The sequence below is a fragment of the Phyllobates terribilis genome, unplaced genomic scaffold (assembly GCF_046119375.1).
Source record: "Phyllobates terribilis strain yellow unplaced genomic scaffold, ASM4611937v1 Scaffold_11__3_contigs__length_659146591, whole genome shotgun sequence".
NCBI classification, from domain to species: Eukaryota; Metazoa; Chordata; class Amphibia; order Anura; family Dendrobatidae; genus Phyllobates; species Phyllobates terribilis.
The window spans coordinates 158,440,823-158,457,230 of NW_027362771.1; the positions used below are offsets into that span (position 1 = coordinate 158,440,823).

At 39.7% G+C, this 16,408-nt stretch overlaps 1 protein-coding gene across 7 annotated transcripts in view; it reads right to left on the minus strand.

Moving 5' to 3' along the window:
- Positions 1-1,397: 1,397 nt before the first annotated feature.
- The window catches only part of TBK1 (TANK binding kinase 1), a 49,263-nt gene continuing 34,252 nt past the window's right edge, over positions 1,398-16,408 (minus strand). For all 7 annotated transcript variants that reach the window (XM_073651727.1, XM_073651729.1, XM_073651731.1 and 4 more), the window contains 10 exons: positions 16,208-16,309; positions 11,574-11,640; positions 10,590-10,711; positions 9,971-10,047; positions 9,187-9,226; positions 5,356-5,457; positions 5,178-5,274; positions 4,945-5,051; positions 3,797-3,868; positions 1,398-2,112 (listed from right to left, as the gene is read on the minus strand). In XM_073651727.1, the coding sequence (XP_073507828.1) occupies positions 2,061-2,112; positions 3,797-3,868; positions 4,945-5,051; positions 5,178-5,274; positions 5,356-5,457; positions 9,187-9,226; positions 9,971-10,047; positions 10,590-10,711; positions 11,574-11,640; positions 16,208-16,309 (838 nt within the window). In that variant the 3' untranslated portion in view covers positions 1,398-2,060. The remainder of the gene's footprint in view (positions 2,113-3,796; positions 3,869-4,944; positions 5,052-5,177; positions 5,275-5,355; positions 5,458-9,186; positions 9,227-9,970; positions 10,048-10,589; positions 10,712-11,573; positions 11,641-16,207; positions 16,310-16,408) is intronic.

Here is a 16,408-nt window from a genome sequence, read left to right on the forward strand (position 1 = left end):
TTCTTTAGCAGCGGGGACAGTGTAGGCTGCAGCAGGCGACTGCTGCCTCCTGTGCCCCGCTCCTCCGCGGCTACCGCTCCCCCCACACATTATATATATATCCCCTCCTCCCCCAATGAACGGACTATAAGGGTATACGCCCTATAAGATGACACCCGGCGTATAAGACGACTCCTGACTTTTGAGAAGATTTTCAGGGGTTAAAAAGTCGTCTTATATGCCGGAAAATACAGTACCTCTCATGGGCCTATGCCCAAAAATTTAAAGGGCAGGTAGGAAGTATCACGCTTTAATTAAAAAACAGTCTTGGACAGAAGGAGTGCTTAGCCAATAAGAAAGCACTTAGCCCCAAATCTACACTGACAAGCAACTCCAAGCAAAATGAAATAAATGTTCAGGTGTAGGCCCTTCTCTACGAGAGACTAGTCTGTTGATATACAATCAAGGCCAAAAGTTTTGAGACTGACACAAATTTTGGTTTCTACAAAGTTTGCTGTTTCAGTGTTTTTAGATCTTTTAGTCAGATGTTTCTATGGTTACTGAAGTACAAAGCAATTAACTTTGCCAAAAATATAAGATCATTTGGAAGAATGATTGTCTGGAGAAGAAAGGTGAGTGCTATCATAAGTCCTGTGACATACCATGACCAGTCATGTGTGGGTTTGTTTTTCACCCAGGAGAGTGGGTTCACTCACAATTTTGCCAAGACCCTAACCATGAATAAAGAGTGGTATCAAAAGAGCCTCCAAGAGCAACTCCTCTTAATTATCTAGGAGCAATTTGTTGATGAAAATGCCTTTTCCAGCATAAAGAAACTCCATGTCAAAAGTGATAACTAAGTGGCTTGGTGAACAAAACATTGACATTTTGGGTCCATTGCCAGGAAAAACTCCCAAGATCTCAATCCCATTAAGAACCAGTGTCAGTCCTCAAAAAGCGGGTAGACAAACAAAACACAGAAATTGTGATAAAAGCCAAGCACTGATTAAACAAGAATGGGTTTCCACCAGTCAGGCTTGGGGCCAGAAGCTGATCTCCAGCATGCTAGGACGAACTGCAGAAGTCTTGAAAAATAAGGTACAACCTCGTAAATATTGAGTCTTTGTATACACGTGATGTATTTGTCATTGAATCTATAAAAACTTAAATACTTATAATAGTCCTTCAGAAACCATTGAAACATCTGACTAAAAGATGTAGCAACACTGAAGCAGCAAACTGAAAACCAAAATTTGGGTCAGTCTAAAACCTTTTGGCTATGACTGTAGGCTTCCATCAAAAGAGGTCGCCTTGTCGCTGGCACATGAGCTCACACAATTTGACCAAACTGTGCATCAAGGGCCTCACTTTTGTAAGTATAATCTACACAATAGTAATATTCTTTAGATTTCACAATGTTCACATATAATTAAGGACACATTTATTTGTATGGTGAGCGCAGTGAAGGGACACAGACATGTCACATTATATAAAAGAGATTGTTCTTTGCACAAACACCAAGGAAAGGGGAATTTGATGGCATGCAGCCTAGAATTATGTTACCAATAAAAATATTTTACAGACCCAATGGCTGTCGGAGTAGTAGAGTGAATTGGCACCAAATATCTCATACGAAAATGAAAGCTCGGTTTTACTCGATGAGATTTTTTTTAATATATCCAATGAAGGTTAATAGTTTATTCTGCAAACGTCTTTTGAGTCCACAGTGATCATATAAAACATAACACTTTATTGGAGACTTTGATATTAAAATATGTGACTATAAATCAGACTTAAGTAAAATAATTATACTATATTTTTAATTAAAACAGGCATTAACTACAGATGCAGCAAGATATATTCTGTACACTATTCAACTCACAATTACAGTACTTTAAGGGGTGAAGAAACTGGACAACAGCAATTTAATCAATCAAGATTAGAGTAAATTCAGACATCGCCATATATTCACATTATAATACATATATACATAAATCTCTGGCACTGAAATTACAGCAGATAAGGAAGCAGGCAAAAGGTAAGGTCCAATGAAATGCCACTTCAGGCTAAATGAAGGCCGTCTATATGCAATCCACGTTACGAAAGCCCCCATCCATGGTCAAAGCCCCAAATCTAGGAGATAGAAAAATTCAAAGTAGTACAACCAACATGACATATGATCAGAATATCTAGCCTTGGAGAGAAAAGGACACATACCAATAATTAATCAATAAAACAAGCATTGTTCAACATGTCATTAACCAGTTCAGGACCAGGCCATTTTACCCAGTTCCTGTCCAGGCACATTTTTTTTTGTACATGTGGTTTTAATAGCTCGTAAAATGTTCTTGCTTGCATACTGAAATAATTATTCCCTCTTTTTCATGACCTAATTTTTATGTTATTTATTATTTTGCTTATATTGGGGAAAATTTAAAAAAAAAACACAAAAAAAGCATTTTAAAATTGTGTTCTCTTTTCTATAGAATTTTTGTTTATATTGTACATGTTTTATTTTGATTAGAGTGGGGCTAGAAACAGCGATTCACACTACCAATGGATTGTTTCATTTATTTTTTTATTGCTCTATTTATTTTTTTCTTTTATTTCACACATTGTCCTTTAAAAGGTCATAAAAACCCCATGGAGGGCATTTCAACATTTAAATAAAATTTTATACTGCCGATTTTCCCTGTAGCTGGGGGCTGGTATCTTTGCCCCAGTTACAGGACAACTTCAGCCTCCTGCAAAGCAGAGTTGGCCTGGATCCGTTAGGACCCAGAAACTCCTCCCTCCCAGCACCTGGTGATCAAGTGATTGCTGTGTCTGGAGGATAAAGTACCATCAATGCTTCCTAATCTCTACACACAGTGTTTGTTCAACGCTGTATAAACAGGAATCGGGAAGACAGAGATGGTAATAAACCATCTCTGGCTTCTCTATGGGGAGTCTGGCTGTTTCTGACTGTCGGGCTCCCACTCAAAGAAATTGCATGATCTCATACAGCTGCTATATTACTATGGTTTAGAATGTCACTGCAGAGAAATAATGTGGACTGCCTGGACATATCTATGGGCCATCCAGAAAAAGTTAAAGGGATTTTTCCACAAAGAAAGTTGGTCATCTAAAGGATCGGTGCTAAATGTAAGCTCTTCAGTCCTCATAATTCTGAAAATACTATGAATGGAAAAACAGCACGCCTACTTTATTCCTGCTGCATTCCAACTCATTCTTACTATTATTACGATAACATCTGTGTGACAGCGTGGCAAATCAGGGATGTTCATGGGCGGAGACGATTTTTTGTCGCGAACAAACCAGAACCCCGAACACGAACCCGAATTTGAAATGCTGAACAAATTCGCTCAACACTACTAGAAACCTCATTTCTAGTGATCATTGGGGGGGCCCAGCAATCATATTTATCATGTATCCTTGCACAGGTAATTAATGTCCTTACTCGGAAAACACCTTTAGTAGTTGTAATACTGACGACAACGTCACCCCCAATTTTACTGAGTGGCACTGCAATGCTCAACCAGCAGGGCCCTCAATGAGAACACAGACTATGTTCATTGAAATAAAACATTTTAAATTAACTTCTTGCATTGATAAAAGTTAAAATTGCTTAGAAACATAGTGGAAGTAAGACAAACCATTAAACTATAAAAACATAAAACTAAATGCCGCTACCGACGTGAGCATAAAATATGACAATCAGTTTGTCTTATTAGTGGGACATTTTTACATCTAGAATTACTTAAGAAAATGGACAAAATGCTTTTCTTTTTGCCAGAAAGAGACTTGTCCAGTTTACCTTTCCAGGATGTGGTTATTTTCTGCCAGCTCTTTAACAACGCCTTCCATCTCTTCTTTTAATTTCCGCATTCTGATAAAAAAAAAAAAAAATATATATATATATATATATACTATTTTTCTTTTTATTTATTAAAGGTTTGATGATCTTAAAAGGTAAAAAGTTAACTGTGTGTACTACACAGATATTTAGTGAAGTCTAAGTAAGTTTCAATGGAAAAAAAAACAAAATGCCTCTACCATGGGCGAGTCACCCTTATGCCTCAAACATTTCTCCTCAGGGACCACATATAACCCTACCTTAATTAATGATTATCGGAAAGTAATACAAGTTGGAACTGCAACTTTTACAGAAATATTAGATTGTGTAAAATTACATCTGTGGAAAAGGAATCCAGTTCTTATGTAACATTTAATGGAGACTTATACTCAGTGCTTAGGTAGTACATGTTAATTTCCTCTATCTTCTCTCTCCATCTTAGCGGATGAGGCTGAAAGGTGTCCACACACATAAGATGGCCAGCTGAGTTTCAGCAGGATCAGTTGACCATCTAATGTGTTTGGGGTGTCCTGTCTCATTACGGACAGGATTTCTAATTATTGTTTAACGTATTGCTACCTAGCGCTAGGTAGTTAATGGAGTTGGGCAGATCGGTGAGCGGTACTCTGGTCCATTGGCCAGGTCCATAGTCTCTGGCTGCTGTATGAGAGGCTTGCAAATCACTTACCTTTCTGGATTCGCAAAGCAACGTTTGATTAGCTGGGCTGGTGCAACATCATCATTGCAAGAGGATGCACGGATGAGATCGCACCAGCCCGGCTAATCAAAAGCCATGCCGGGGATCATGGAAGAGATTTACAAGCCTCTCATCCAGTGGCCAGAAACTACTGACCTGGTCTATGGACCAGAGTCCCGCAAATAGATCTGCCCAAGTATAAAAGTAAACAAACATATTCACAGTAAAGTATCACGTGATAAAACAGAACAATGGAAATACATAAAATAAAACACCTGTTTAAACATGTTTAAATTATTCTAAAAACTTATTTGACAACAGAGCTAAGTTTTTGAGAAAAAAAAAAATGGAAAAAAATTCTCTCATCCATTTGCAATTCATTTATCCAGATGAAAAGCCAAAAATCACTCACCCAAGGGTCATTTCCACTAAGGTGTTAGGGCTGCTATATATTGGATTTACTGTTGGCTTTATTCCCCCTGGATTGGGAAACATTTTTTGAGGCATATTTTCTTGATACTGAAATTAGATTATTAAGAGGTCACAAAAAGACAAATAAATATTAAATTCAACATTCAAGTGTATAATGATAAAGAAAGTATTAATCTAAATGTTTAGGACTACATCCCCATTGCGCACAGGTACCTCATTAATGTAATGCTGGCACTTGGACACTTCTTCTGCAATATCAAAGCACTGACTTTTTAGTGTGAAGAGCTGTTTCCTTAAGAGCATCATCTTTCTATGGGGAAAAATTAAAGGATAATAAAGCTAATAGGCTCGCTCCTGTAAGAACACAGTAAAAAGACAACACTGTGCTTACCTCATCCACTCCTGAGCTTTACTGCGGAAGCCCTCATACTTGCTAACACATTCATCTTTGAATAGCGCGTGGGCCTTCGTTGCTTGAAAGGACAGTTTCTGCCTGCACGGGAATTAAACTGCACGTAAAGAGACTGCCACTGACAATACTAATCAAGACATATTTTCAATATTAAAAAAACAAAAAAGCACAGAATGGACAATTGAGAAAAAGCCCCCACATGCTAAGATACTGATAGACTGGTAATTAAAAGGTAGTCTGTCAGCACAAAATGACTGTTCAATCTAAGTACAGGCGCTCGGTGCACCCTTGGTGTGGCCATTCAGTTTGGTGCCCCTTCCCTCCTACTTTTTTTCCATATAGTTACGCCCTTCTCTGGCTCTATAAAGCCACAGCTGTCAAAGATCAAGGGGGGTGGAGATAGAGGGAAACAACGAGTTGGGTAGGTGCACTTAAACATTTGGCCCCACCATGATTCACCGAGCTCCTGTACTTAAACCGTCATTTAATATGTTCAAAAACAGTAGAGGTCCCCAAATGTTTCTCCTGAGTCCCCTCCTTTACCTTCCATCTCAGGCAGTTTTACTTATATATTGAATTTGAAACTACATTCCCCTTATCAGTGTCGCCTACTTACTTTTTATGCTAGGCACATTTTTTACTTTTTGAAGACCAAGGTTGGCTTCACATTTCCAAAACTCATGGTCCAAGTAGGGTCTCCTTACCCAAACTCATCGGCCTTGTATATTCCAATGCTGTTAAGTTTGGGTTAGGAGACCTGCGGCCAGTCCCCACATCACAGTCAGTACTTGGGAAAGTGAATGTCGGATGTGTGAAGATGGCCTTAGAGTGCGTGCAGAATATGAACGTTTATTAATTAGATATCGTAGATTTCACGTGCACACCTAACTTATGAGGAGATAAAAAAAAAGGCACTACACCTATCTGAAAAATGAATTCTCTAAATTTTAAATATGTATCCAAAAAAGAAAAGTTGTACTGTAAGAGTAGAAAAATCTGAATGTTTTGAAAATGCAGAATAGCTACCAGGCTTTATAATGGATCTGTCATGAGATTCCCCAATACAAACTGTGTACATTATTACATAGATTTCTTAGACCTGATGCAGCTGGTGTACTTATTAAAAATCCATGTCAGAGTGGATGCATAATCCGGACATTAAAATGAGCATTTCTTAAGTAGAGCTAAAATGCTCAATTTCATAGTAGTTGGGAAAACTTTCAAACAGGGCTATGGAGTCGGAGTCGTGGGGTCTGCGTCAATTTTGGTGGAGTCAGAGTTGGTAGAAGATGGACCGACTCCTAACATTGGTAGAAATGCAGAAATGCTTCAGATTTTTCCTGAGCGTTTCTGCATCTCCCTGGCAGAAAAAAAGCATGCGGATTGTATATGCGGATTGTACATGCGGATTGTACATGCGGATTGTACATGCGTTTTCCTGCCAGGGACATGCGGAAGTGAAGCGTTCTTCACATGCATTTCTGCATGCGGGTTGACAAGCGCTTTCCAAGCGATTTTAGCATCACTTGGAAAGCGCTTGACAACTTGGTCACACTATATAAATCCATGCAACCGGCATGGATTTATATAGTGTGACCAAGTTATAGTAAAAGAATGGTAAAAAATAAACCTTATACTCACCTTCCAATGGCCCCCAGTCTCCTCCGGTGCATCCGGTGTGTTGGGTGGCTCGCGGTGGTCTAAAAGGACCTTCCATGACGTCATTTAGTCGTGTGACGTCAGCGGTTGCGTGACCTGTCACATGACGTCATGGAAGGTCTTTTTAGACCATCAGGAGCCGCCGGAAAGCCAGGACACATCGCTATGGAGACCGGGGGCCATTAGAAGGTGAGTATAATGTACATTTTTTATGTTAAATTCTTTTTTTTTTTTTACAGGTACTATGGTACCCGGGTCTGGATGAGAGTCTCCTCTTCTCCAGACCCGGGTACCATCCGCACATTGAACCGCATGATATCCGCATGTGCACATGTAGTGATGTGGATATTAAACGATTCAATGCAAGTAAATGGTGGCGAAAACGCCACGATTACGCAAAATAATTGGTAGTGCTGCGTATTTTTCCGCAATGATAATCCGCAGCAGAAATTTCCGCAGCATGTGCACAGCACATGCGGATTATCATTGGGGAACATGGCAGGCCTTCTACCAAGCGTTTATGCGGCAGAATTGCCGCTGCGGAAACACTTAAAAAACACAGTGGGCACACAGCCTAAATGTTTTCATAAGAATTTGGGAAAGTTATGAAGTGTCCTATAAATGTCTGTTCTGTTCCTGATCTAAGGATCTGGGCTTTTAGTGTAGATGAATCCATGCTGCACTTTATGGTACATGCTCAGTAGTGAGGCAGAGCTGTGGAATCGGGGAAATTGAGAAGTCGGAGGTTTGGCTTAGCGACTCCACAGCACTGCTTTCAAATAAGATTTTACAGCTGTTCTGATTTGAGCTTTCAAAGTACACCACTCCTCATGTCTAAAATCATTTTATTAATGTATGCAAGTTTGTATTGTAAAATCTGGAGACTGATCTGCTTTAAAGGTATTTTGGACATGTCTATAGGAAGGATGCTGGGGAACTTCTTAACATTGAAACCAGTATTTCAGACAGTCTATAAAAGCCCACAAACAGGCTATTTTGTGCTTAGAAGAAGCAGACAATGATGTCTGTTAGAGTTGGACAGTGGAAAAAGTATTAGCAATTTAATTGATACCACTACATATTTACCTTGTCTGATCCACAGCAGCACAGAGGATGACTGACACAACCTCTTTAAAGCAATTCAAAAGAACACCACAGCATTCAGTTTTTGAAAATGCTTTGATTTTTTTATTAAAAGGAAATCTGGATTAGATAACGCTAATAACCTGCAGAAGTAGAGTTAATCTGCAGATTAATAGCACTATAATGCTGTCTGGCCGCCTTACTGACAGTGCGGCTCCTGTGAGAGCATTAAATACACTCCTTCTGGGTATTGCCGCTATGAGACCCGGTAACGGAGGGTATATATACATTATACATACCCCCGGCCATTCAGCGCCGCCTCGCTCCATACACTTGTATGGCGCGGGGCCACGCCCCATCTAGTGACTTAGACAGCCAATGGGCGTGTCCAACTAGAAGGCGTGGCATCACTCAATATAAGTGTATGGAGAGCGAGGCCACGCCCACAGTCCGGGGGTATATATAAGGTATGTATAACACATACATACTCTTCCTTACCGGGTCTCATACTGGCGAATCCTCGCAGCGCACAGTGCCTGCACTGGGGGGATTCATAAGTCTGCAGTCACACAGAGTGACTACAGACTTATTGCTTTTGACCGGACAACCCCTTTAAGCACCCTCTTGAAAGGGTTTGGCTGAAAGTGTTTTTTTTGTACAAAACAAAATCCAAAAAGGTTTCCAAAATAGGATGCAGCACAGACCTGCTTTTGTTTGGATAAGTTGTTGCCAGCCATACCAGTTTTCCACTAGCTTATGATAAAACCATAGTTTTTTTCTGTATTTTTGCTGCAGTACTCCGCATCTTCCTGCCACATTACTGTCTGGGCCAGCTCTATTTCAATGTGTATTGCTAGTTCTCCCATTTTATGGACGTCAAGATAAAGTAAAAAATGATTGCACAGCATCCTGTGGAGTTCTCTTGTTAAATAATATTGTTGCAATTTTAAGGTGTTCAATATAGAAAGTAAAGTACAAATCTCAATGTGGAGCAAGCCTCTGGCTACAATGACAAAAATCCAAGGCTGCTCGATGTCAATGATCGCAATCTAAGGTCTTAGGACTTACTTATCAAACTTGTGGATTTGTTCTTCGTTGTATGAAAGTCCTGCAAATAAACAGACAAAAATAATTCAGAAAACTTGCAATTTTCACACTTTGTATATTTTTCAGAATTCATATAATCACAGACTCTATTACAATGAAAGCAAACATGTCTTAACAGTACATAATACAGGATTCACCATTCACAAAAGGTGACAGTCACAGATCTCCTCCTCCCCCTTTCCGCACAATGACCTTTGCCCTAATCAGAGTATGCTAATTAAATACTTCAATACAACTTAGTAGGGTCTAAATCAGTCTATTGTTGTTTATGACCATGTGGCTGCTGAAAAGTTCAGGGAGACTAGTATTAAACCTAGTGGCAAGGGTGAAAAAAAATATACAAATATCGAAAATTAAAAAATAAATAAATGTTAGTTTTTCTCTAGTTTTTATGCAGTCTCTCAGTTTTATGATCATTGCTTCAAGATGTACAAACTAAGCACTTAAATAGTTTATGGGCTGAAAGAACAACTAATTTCTTCACGTTTCCCAGACAAAGCCATTGGATGTACCTGGTATTTCACCTTTGGTGGCTTGTATGGGTAGGATAATTTTCTTCATATCATCTTGGACTAGATTACTCCACTTGCACCAGTATAATAGTACAGTGTCTGTTTTTTTTTTTTTTATTACTCATAATTTTTTATAATTCCCAAAAAATACATCTTCATAAGCCAGAAAAGCAAACAGGGACCAAACTTTTGATGAAAAGAAAGGCAATCAACATGAAGAAAGGCGGACTCACTGCGTTGTGCTTTATCCTTCTTGAACTGACAGCTGATTTCCGTTATCAAGCTGAGCAACACTTGCATCTTCTCCACACTACCAGGAACAAAATTAAAATAATTGCTGGTTTAGGTCTTTCCAGTTTGTAGATAATTAAGACATATTGATAAGATATCCATCAATTTTAATCCATTTGTGTTCTTTAAAAAAAAAAAAAAAAAATAGCAGCAGTGCTCAAGGAGTTGTCTCAAGTTCTTAAATGGGTAAAATTACAAAATGCTTGTAAAAACAAGTAACTTTGCAATTTACCCATTATTAAAACTCCTCTCCAATCTCAAGAATGAAGAGATTACCTAGTACACTTGCAGGCTCATTCTTAGAGCCTACTCCTGGCATTTCCCCTGCTCTTCTCCCATTCTGTAGAGGCAAAGCTGCCTCTAATAGCAACCTGGGAGAATGCTCAGGTCGGACGTCATCATGCCACTGGTCTGAACTGTCAATCTTCAGGAGTGCATCCACCCCACACCCCCAACTAGGAAGCCGGAGGGGCAAAGGAGTGGAGTGCTCCTAAAGAATGAAGCTGGGAATACCCCAAATATGTAAGAAAATGTTCCGCTAATAGTGCCTTATGTACTTACTTCCTATCACTGGGATGTGTGCCTTCTATATTGATCCAGGAGTCAGTTAGACTACCCCCAGGAGACAGCTCATTCTTAATTTCTCGCAGTGATGTTTCTAAATTTTGCTGAGAACTAGAAAGCTGGGAAAAATAGAAATAAGCTTAGTATTAAAGTAAAATAACAAATGTACGAAGCTTTTACTAAAGGAGCAGAAAATCTTCAAATGATATTTTACGTAAAAAGGAACGGGTCATGTAAAATAATGCTATTAACCTGTAGAAATAGGGTTAATCTAGAAGTTAATAGCTTTCTGACATCAGCACTGACTGACAGCCGTGTCAGCGCCACTCCCATGACTGAATGGCAAACGCTGCCGGGAGGAAAAAGGTTCATTGGCTCTAAGAGCGGGTGCCGGCAGCTTCAGAAAGCTATTAACCTGCAGATTAACCCCATATCTGATTGTAAAAAGAATTATTTTACATGACAGGTTCCCTTTAAAAAGGACTGGTCAGTAAGATCCCATTAATATGACTGGACACACCGTGCAAATATCAGTCATAATATGATAGTCCCAATAGTAAAATACACTTCTAAATTATTCTCAATACAATCATCTTGCAGTCCTACAGCAATAAAAATGTGTTTTTTCCCCCATTTTCCCGTACACTATGTGGTAAAAATGAATGGCGTCATTCAAAAGTACAACTCGTCTGGCAAAAAACAAGCCATCATATGGCTATGTGGACAGGAAAATAAGAGTTATGGCTGTGGAAAGAAGGATTGGGGGAGGGGGGGGGGGTATGGAAAAGAAAAACAAAAATTGGCCACGTCATGAAGGGATTAGGATTAAAAACTCATGAAATGCTTAGAATTGTGCTTCAGTAACCATAGAAATATCTGATGAAAAGATCTAAAAACACTGAAACATCAAACTTTGTGAAAACCAAAATTTGAATCAGTCTAAAACTTTTGGTCAGAATTGTACTGGTTGGAAAAACTCACCCGTAGCAGTTTGGAATGTATTTCATATATTTCGGACTCCACGCTCATCTGCATCACATGCTCATATCTGCAATTACATACGAGATACCATTCAACGCGGAGAGATTACATTTGTGTTCTAAAGTTTGAAGAAAATTGGTACTAATGAGATTCTTGAGAAATATTTTAGTTGCATTACTTAACCAGTTTCATCACTCCACTGCTTTTTTTTCATCCTAATGGACAGTGCCACTTTTCATTAGAACGTGAAAAGTCATCACTTATTCACCTGAGGAATACAATCCCGGGGTGAAGGCTACCTAGCAGCAAACAATTCCCCCTGCTAGCAAAGATGTAGCAGAGGAAATGAAATGCTGCCAGTATTTGCGGTGTTCCATTAACTCAACTTGCCGCTGTCAAAGCGACTGCAGAATGTATAGATTGTGATACAAAGATCTCCCCCTCTTGTCACTCCATCAGCTCCCCGCAGTGCAGTTGTGGGGAGATGATTGTTACTATGTCAATTGTAGGCCTAAACTTTGGGTCCGAATTACATCAAGGCCAAATGCCTATGGCACAGTCTGTTAGTTAGCCTGTGAATGTAACACTCACAGGTTGGATAATGCTCAAGAGATCGAATGTTCAAGTCCCCTTGTGGGACTAATAGATATTGTAAATAAATAGGTTTTTGAATGTTGAAAAATAAATGAATAAATAAAAAAAAAATTTTTTCAGAATAAAAAGTCATGTATTCTAATAAAGCAAACACGTAAAAAAGATAGATATCTGACCAGTACTATAAAAAGATATCAATATGTATACCGCATGGTGACAAAATATTAAAAATATAGCAATATTACCATTTTGCTCATTCCACTTCACATAAAATGAAATAAAAAATTATCACAAAGACGAATGCACCCCAAAATGGTACCAATAAAAACTACAGCTTGTTACATAACAAACAGAACTTTATACTTGGTGCTGGAATGGCACTCCCTAATATGTACTTATATTATTTATCACGTCAGCTTAAAGTTTTGGAGCCTTGGGTTCAGGACAATATGACTAAACCTCCTGAAAGCTACTTGGGGGACATTCTGGATTCTAGACTATTATTGCCTATATTAGAAAATCAAGACTGTCCAAGCAGCAACAAACTATTTCCCATTCATAAATTGGCAAGAAGAGTATGGATGGAAGCCAACAGGAGTATATAATTAACAGGGATATTCCCTTGGAGACCCCACTGTGGCATAACTCTGGACTACACCATTTTGAAATACTCCAGACTTTTGAACTGTGGGGAAAGAGGGGTATAGTAACAATTAATGACCTACATGAAGATAATGTCTTTAGCTCCTTCGCACAATTACAATCCAGATTCCAAACACATAATTCCCATTTTTATAAATATCTACAGATATGAATGAAATGCATGAAGTAGTTTTCTGGTAGAGATGTGGTTTTTTTCTTCTTTTCCTCTAATTGGGATTGTCAAATCTGAAGGTCCAGGTGGATTGATCTCAGGCTGTATTCCTCGCTCATACATGCTAAAACGCTACTTCTTCCACTAGCAGTATTGGATATATAGAAATCCAAGATTCCATCACTGAACTATGAGTTAGATGTGGATTTACTTGAATTCCCTTATGTGTCTCTGGCTATAAATAATTAGTTAATTCAACTATATATCATTCATTAGAGTTATCTCACACCGGTTAGATTGAGGAAGATGGGTAGATCTAGAGATGCCATGAGCCCAAAGTATGGTTCCAAAATGCGGATTTTTGACACATGATATGGCAGTGCCAATTATTAGATTCTTTTGGAAAGAAATGCTAGAATTTTTATCAGTAATTCTAAATATTGATATTCCCATAGAACATTTGCTATGTTTGGTATCTTGGATGAGGAAATGTGGCCTCATCACTCTCATATTTCTCAGAGAGTCTTTAATACTAGCTAGGAAAACTTCCAAATCATTCCATGTGGCTGAAAATGGTGAGCACAGTGCTTTCATATGAACACTTCATATAAAAGAATAGGAAATGCCCAGAGAAGTTAGAAAAGGTGTAGGAGATATGGGTTAGATCTCCGCAAACAGGAGGAACCCCTCAAGCCCTTATGTCTAACGTTCAAGATCTGATGGAAACAGTGGGTTAAGGGTATAATAAGAATAAAAAAATGTTTAAATTCTGAAAGACTGGGAATCAAGTCTTGTTCATCATTAAATTATTTGTATGATTCATTTAAATTTCACTGAATGACTCTGTAATTGTATAACTCTTAAAATTATTTATTTTCAACATGTTTTTGTTACATGTTGGAATATCCACAATTGATTGTTATGGTTCAAAATGCCATTATGTTGTTGCTCTGGGTGATATTGCTTGGTCAATAAAACAAGCTAAATAAAAAATAAAAAAAATTGCCATCACTGTAATTGTATCAAACCATACTATAAATCTATGGGTTTTTTAACCCTGTATGCAGCATGCATAGAAAATAAAAACAATAAACAATGCAAGGATTGCAGTTTTTTGTTCAGTCCCCCACAAAAAAATATATAAAAAAAAGGGATAAAGTTATATTCACCCCAAAACAGTACCAGTGAAAACTACAGCCCTCACACAACTCTGTCTACAAAAAAATAAAAATGTCTTTATGGGTCTGAGTGTAGCGCCGGCGTCCCTGCCCTCTGCTAGGCAGGGACGCTGTTCCCCTCACCTCTCTGCTCCGTGCCCGGCGTCCTCCTCCCGCTCTGCTGGCAGCGCGCGCTCCTTCCCGGCCACTGTGCTTAGGGCGCGCGCTCTCCCTCCCTCTTAAAGGGGCCGCGCGCGCCGTCCTAAGGAGTCCCCGGCCAATGGCCGGAGGACTTCACCATATATAAGGCACCTCCTCCAAAATGGAGGTGCCCGAGCAATGTTGTTGCACTGTTCACTACTCTGCTTCAGCCCTCAGGTCCCGTTGCCAGTTACCTGCCAGATTCCTGCCAGCTTGCTGTCTTATTCCTGCCTGATATTCTGCTACCTGCCTGCTAGCCTGAGGTCCGACGGTCTGCCTTACTACTCCTGTCAGTCTGTCTAAGGACCAGCTTGCCCGCTCACCTGGGAGCGCACATCAACTACCTGCCTGCTTGCCTGAGGTCCGACGGTCTGCCTTCCAACTCTTATCAGTCTGTCTATGGACCAGCTTGCCCGCTCACCTGGGAGCGCACATCTGCTACCTGCCTGCTAGCCTACCTGGAGGCTCTGCCGTCACGTGCTGTGACCACCTGCCTGTCCAGTGACGCCTGCCCGCTCACCTGGGAGCGCTCATCTGCTGCCTGTCTGCTAGCCTACCTGGAGGCTCTGCCGTCACGTGCTGTGACCACCCGCCTGTCCAGAGACTTCTGCCCGCTCACCTGGGAGCGCTCATCTGCCGCCTGTCTGTTGGTCTTCCTGGAGGATCCGCCGTCACATGCTGTGACCACCCGTTTATCCACAGACTCTCGCCTGCTCACCTGGGAGCTCACGTCTACCATCAGCCGCCACAGGTCGTACCAACCCTTTACCCAGAGACTGCCCCGGTCACTTGCCGTGACCATCTGCCCGTTCACCCAGAGACTGCCCCGGTCACTTGCCGTGACCATCTGCCCGTTCACCCAGAGACTGCCCCGGTCACTTGCCGTGTCCATCTGCCCGTTCATCCAGAGACTGCCCCGGTCACTTGCCGTGACCTCCTGCCCGTTCTTCTAGAGACTGTCCCGGTCACCTGCTGTGACTGCCTGCCTGGTCGCCACCCGCTCCCTTACAAGGACCGCCCCCTTGTATAGTAGCTCAGAGGTTCCGCCTCCCAGACCCGTTACACTGAGAAAATGGAGATCAGAAAAAAAATCTAAATTGAAGTGTTTATTTCTTTTAGCAAAAGTAGTAAAACAAAAAAAATTAAATGTATTCGATCTTCTTATTACTGTATCGACTTCACAAAAAAGTGGTACATTAAGTAAACTAAAATATGATATTTTTGAAAAAACAACCTCACAAAAAAAAATCCAGAATTACTTTTTCATTATACAAAAAACTAATAAAAAGTGATCAAAATGATATGTATCCAAAAATACCACCAATGGAAACTACATCTTGTCACGCAAAAAAACAAGCCATCATATAGCTCCAGTGTATTAAAATTATGACTTTGAAAAAAAGTCATTTGTTTTCTGTCACATTTTTTGAAACAGTATTGTATAAAAGTAATAGCACATTTATGTCGGATATGTTTTATCTCCATAATTGTTCGGACCATTAAAATAAAGTTAATACTTTATTTGTGTAGCAGATGAAACATCTAAAATATAAAATATCAAAAACAAAAGCAGAATTAGTTGTTCTTTTTCTTCCCAAAAAGAGTTAATAAAAGTCACTTGTTAGGTTATGTATACACTAGAAATGGTGGCATTGACAAATAACTCTTCCTGCAAATAAAAAATAAGCTCTAATACAGCTATGTCTATAGAAAGGTAAAATTATGGCACTTGGAATGTGACAATGAAAAAAAAAAACCACCCAAAAAATATATGTTGACTTAAAGGCCAAATTAAGTTTGGTCCTTAAAGCGTTAATCAATCTGCAGAATATAAGGGTAAACGTCACAATGGTATTTTCAGAACTTACGTCTTGAGGTCTTTCTCGATGGTTCTGTTGCAGAAGTTAAATTGCAGATGGACTTCAGTATTCTTGTGAACAGTCTCGTTGTACTCATTCCTCATAACTTCACTGAAAAAGAGCGGACACCGATGACAAGTGATCTCTACTTGATAAAAGTGAAAGAAGTAGGAGCACCAGCACAGGTGATGAAACCTGGGATACCGCCTC